At 33.8% G+C, this 3,668-nt stretch overlaps 1 protein-coding gene across 1 annotated transcript; it reads right to left on the reverse strand.

Moving 5' to 3' along the window:
• Positions 1–613: 613 nt before the first annotated feature.
• Positions 614–1,325, reverse strand: LOC105046098 (mini zinc finger protein 1). The gene has a single exon (XM_010924594.3). The coding sequence runs from the start codon at positions 1,210–1,212 to the stop codon at positions 925–927; it is 288 nt and encodes a 95-aa protein (XP_010922896.3). The 5' UTR covers positions 1,213–1,325; the 3' UTR covers positions 614–924.
• Between the last annotated feature and the right edge of the window lie 2,343 nt (positions 1,326–3,668).

Consider the following 3,668-nt stretch of genomic DNA (forward strand, 5'->3'; position numbering starts at 1 on the left):
TCCTCTTAATCCAAACTATGACTTAAAAGTTTCACATGGCCAACATGAGTACTGCCTTTTAAGTTTCTTCAAAGCTCTCCTTCAAGTTGAAGGGAATAGTCTGAACTGAGTCTCCTTTCTATGCCCCTACTTGTATGAGCTCCAGTGAGATTTGGCACCTCAAAAGGATGATCTTCCATGTTTGAGGGCATAAAGAAGTCAAAAAAGAAATCTATCACTCAACAGGACTGGGAACAAGATAAGATAATCTAATGACTCCACTGAATTTAAAAACAATTCCAATGTCATCTTCTCCCACATAAATATTGCAACTTTTCATTGAAGTGACAAATATTGTAACTTTTATGCTGATGCCTGTGCAATTTCTTTTTTCAAACCCAGATCCATAAAAAGCATTGAAATTTTTAATCAATATAGGTCCAAATTATGCGCATCTGAAATGCTTCCTAACAACAAATTTAAGAAAGCAAAGTTCCACCCACTTGAGCTCCATCTCTTCTTTTTCTGGGAGAATGTTCCAATCTCTTCAGACCAAGATCATATCCAACAACACCATGAATAGATCTAAATTGTCCAAGATCCAAAAAAAACCCAGAATTGTCACAAATACATCTTTGCTAAACAATTAATAATTATCATTTCTGAGCTAACAAGAAACAATTAATACACTCACAAAACAACCATCTCTACAGCTTAAACAACCCTTAAGAAGATCATATGTGACACTATACCCACAACATCTAACTCCTTTTTATCAGACTCCTAAACCAGAAAGCAACGAAAGGTGCACATATCAATATTAAACCCCATATTTTACAACCTTAATTCCCTTACAAAATCTATTTTCATTAACAACAGTATGATTAAGAAATAAGGAAAGGCATCCATATCCCAACTTCAACGACTTGATCGAGCGAAACTTGTTCACCGCCAGGGAGTGGAGATGGAGGAGCAGTCACACACGGTCTCGCTCTCGGTCTCGCTCTGGACCTCTCGCTTGTGGAAACTCCGGTGGCAGTCGCAGGCGGCGCAGCGGAGGGCGGCGCTCGTCCCTTCCTCCCCCGACGCCATGAACTCGCGGCAGCCGTCCACCGCATATCCACCGATGCTGGCGGCGTGGTTCTTCCTGCACTCTCCGTACCTCACCACCTTCTCTTTCTTCACCAAGGAGCCATTGGAGGAGGTCTTCTTGGGGTCCTGTTGGGGCCCCATGCTGGTATCTCTTCTAGTGGTGGTGGTGGTGGCGGAGAAAGAAGATGGTTGTGAAGGAGAGGAAGAAGTGGGGGAGAAGATGGAAGGAGATCGATCTCTACACGTCTTGGTGTGAATTTATATGGAAATGGTGTGAGGCCAAGGTGTGGGTTGGCTTGGTGGGTTTGCCTTTTGTTGAATAATGCAAACAGTCTCCCTTTCCTCTCTCAACTTCTCGGGGTTATTTGGATCACTCCGATTCGTAGTTCATTTCTCGCGGTACGTGAAAAATCGCTGGCACCTAACATGCTGTACCTGATGATGCTTCCGTATTTGTTTAGCCGTGTTTGGCAAGAGATAATATTTCACGTCGCTTCAGTAACGTGAGTTAGATGATATATTATTTTATTTAATATTATAAAATTTTATTTAATAATAAAAAATTTAATAATAAATTAAATAATAATATTACTGTATTAGATAATAACATCATTGTACGATACTGTGATGCAATCATTAAGAATGACAAACGGATCAGATCGATCATAAATAGATCGAGTCATAAACGGATCGGCCCAGGAAATAATCAAGTCAAATCTAATCTGTTTATTAAATGGATCAAAAATTTAAATCTGAATCCGATATGCTTATTAAACAGGTAATTCGATCCAATCCGTTTAATCTGTTCATTAAGTAGATTAAATTAAGTTAAACATGTTAAACGGGTTAAACAGATTAAATGGATCAAATTAAATGGATCAGAAACAGATTAAACAGATTTTAAACAGGTTAAACGGATCTTAAATGAGTTAAACAAGTTAAACATGTCGGGTTAAATAGGTCAGAAATAGGTTAAACAGGTTAAATGAGTTATCTGACTCAATCCAACCTAAATATTAAATGGGTTAAACGGGTCAGATATCTAAAATCCATATCGGACCCACTTATTAAACGGATTAAACGGATCGATTCTTTTATGATCCGAACCCGTTTAGCCTAAATCCAAATCTGTTTATGACGGATCGACTACGGATCGGATTGACGGATCAGATCATATTTTGCCAGCCCTAGATATCATCACGTATATCCCAAATGATAGCACATCAACAAGTACTGGTGATGTGCTGAAATTATTTAGGGATAAAAATATTTTTAGTCAGTAAATTAGAAAGAAAATAAAAATTCTTCTCATTTTTTTTATAGATGCCTATCTACTAGATGTATTTATTTTTATTGACATGTTTAGTTAATGATATAGATATCTTTTATTTATTTATTAGATACCTATTTTATTTCTATAGATAGATATAATTAATTGGCATGGATAGATCATACTAAATTCTTCATATTTTTCTTTTTTCTCAATTTATTTTGATGGGCTAAATCATTCCTAATAGACAATCTTGATATTGATGGTCAAAATTGGCTGAGCCTAATCAAGCTTGATAATATGTAATATTATCATAATATTATTTTAATAAATTCATCAAAATAAATATCTATAATAATAAATAAATAATTATTATTATTATTACTACTGTTATATATTTTCGTGAGGAGTTATAAATGAAGAATGTCTAATCAAATTGTAGAGTAATTATTATGTACTAATGTATAAAGCTATTTATGATATTTTATACATTATCAATATCACTATTTGGTGATATATCAAACACGGTAAAATTTTATTTTCAGTGATATTTCAATGATATATCAAATACGGTGATTACATATCATCTCAATATTTACATATCACCTCAGTGTTTATTTTACTCCAGTGATTACATCATCGGTAATATACCAAACAATACTTTAGGTTTGATCAAAGATATAGCACATATGGATGTAGTTTGGGTAATGTGATGTGAAGAATTAATTAATCAAGATAATAAGACCTCTACGTTGTTGTTTGGCTTTATTTTCTTATAAAACTTCAAAATTTGTTAAGGTGCTAATAGATCGGATCTGTTGTTCTCTTAGTTGATCAGTCATTTAGATTGTCAGCTTACAAGTAATACTTTACGAATTTGACAAATAGTATATCATGTTTTATGGTATAATTCAAAGATAACAAGTAAGCCTTGGATCAATCTGTGACCTGACTTGGTTAGGATTTGAATATAATCATTTTAAAATTTACTAAATGATATATTGATGCATTTAATTGGGGTTTAAAAAAATTATCCACGTTTTACACATTTTTCCTCTATGTTTTCTTATAATGATCTTTTTATCTTTTGTATTTTTAGTATCAACTCTATCTTGATTAATTTGTAATGTTCAACATTGAAGCTATCCTATTAAGAGCGTGAGTGAATAGGCCTTTTATATAATTAATTATTAAAAAGTATAGTGGTATTGCTTCATGTTTTGTATGCAAAATCTTTGACTTAATGAAGTAGTTATCTAGTATGAGTGACTCGGGCATTCTGCTGAAATTAGTCGCAATGCTAGTACTACGTTAAAGTGGATATGAT

The sequence above is a fragment of the Elaeis guineensis genome, chromosome 5 (genome assembly GCF_000442705.2).
Source record: "Elaeis guineensis isolate ETL-2024a chromosome 5, EG11, whole genome shotgun sequence".
In the NCBI taxonomy this organism is placed as follows: domain Eukaryota; kingdom Viridiplantae; phylum Streptophyta; class Magnoliopsida; order Arecales; family Arecaceae; genus Elaeis; species Elaeis guineensis.

What these genes read in the sequence shown, in the direction of transcription:
- LOC105046098 (XM_010924594.3), bottom strand. Translation starts at nt 1,212, where the DNA reads ATGGGGCCCCAACAGGACCCCAAGAAGACCTCCTCCAATGGCTCCTTG.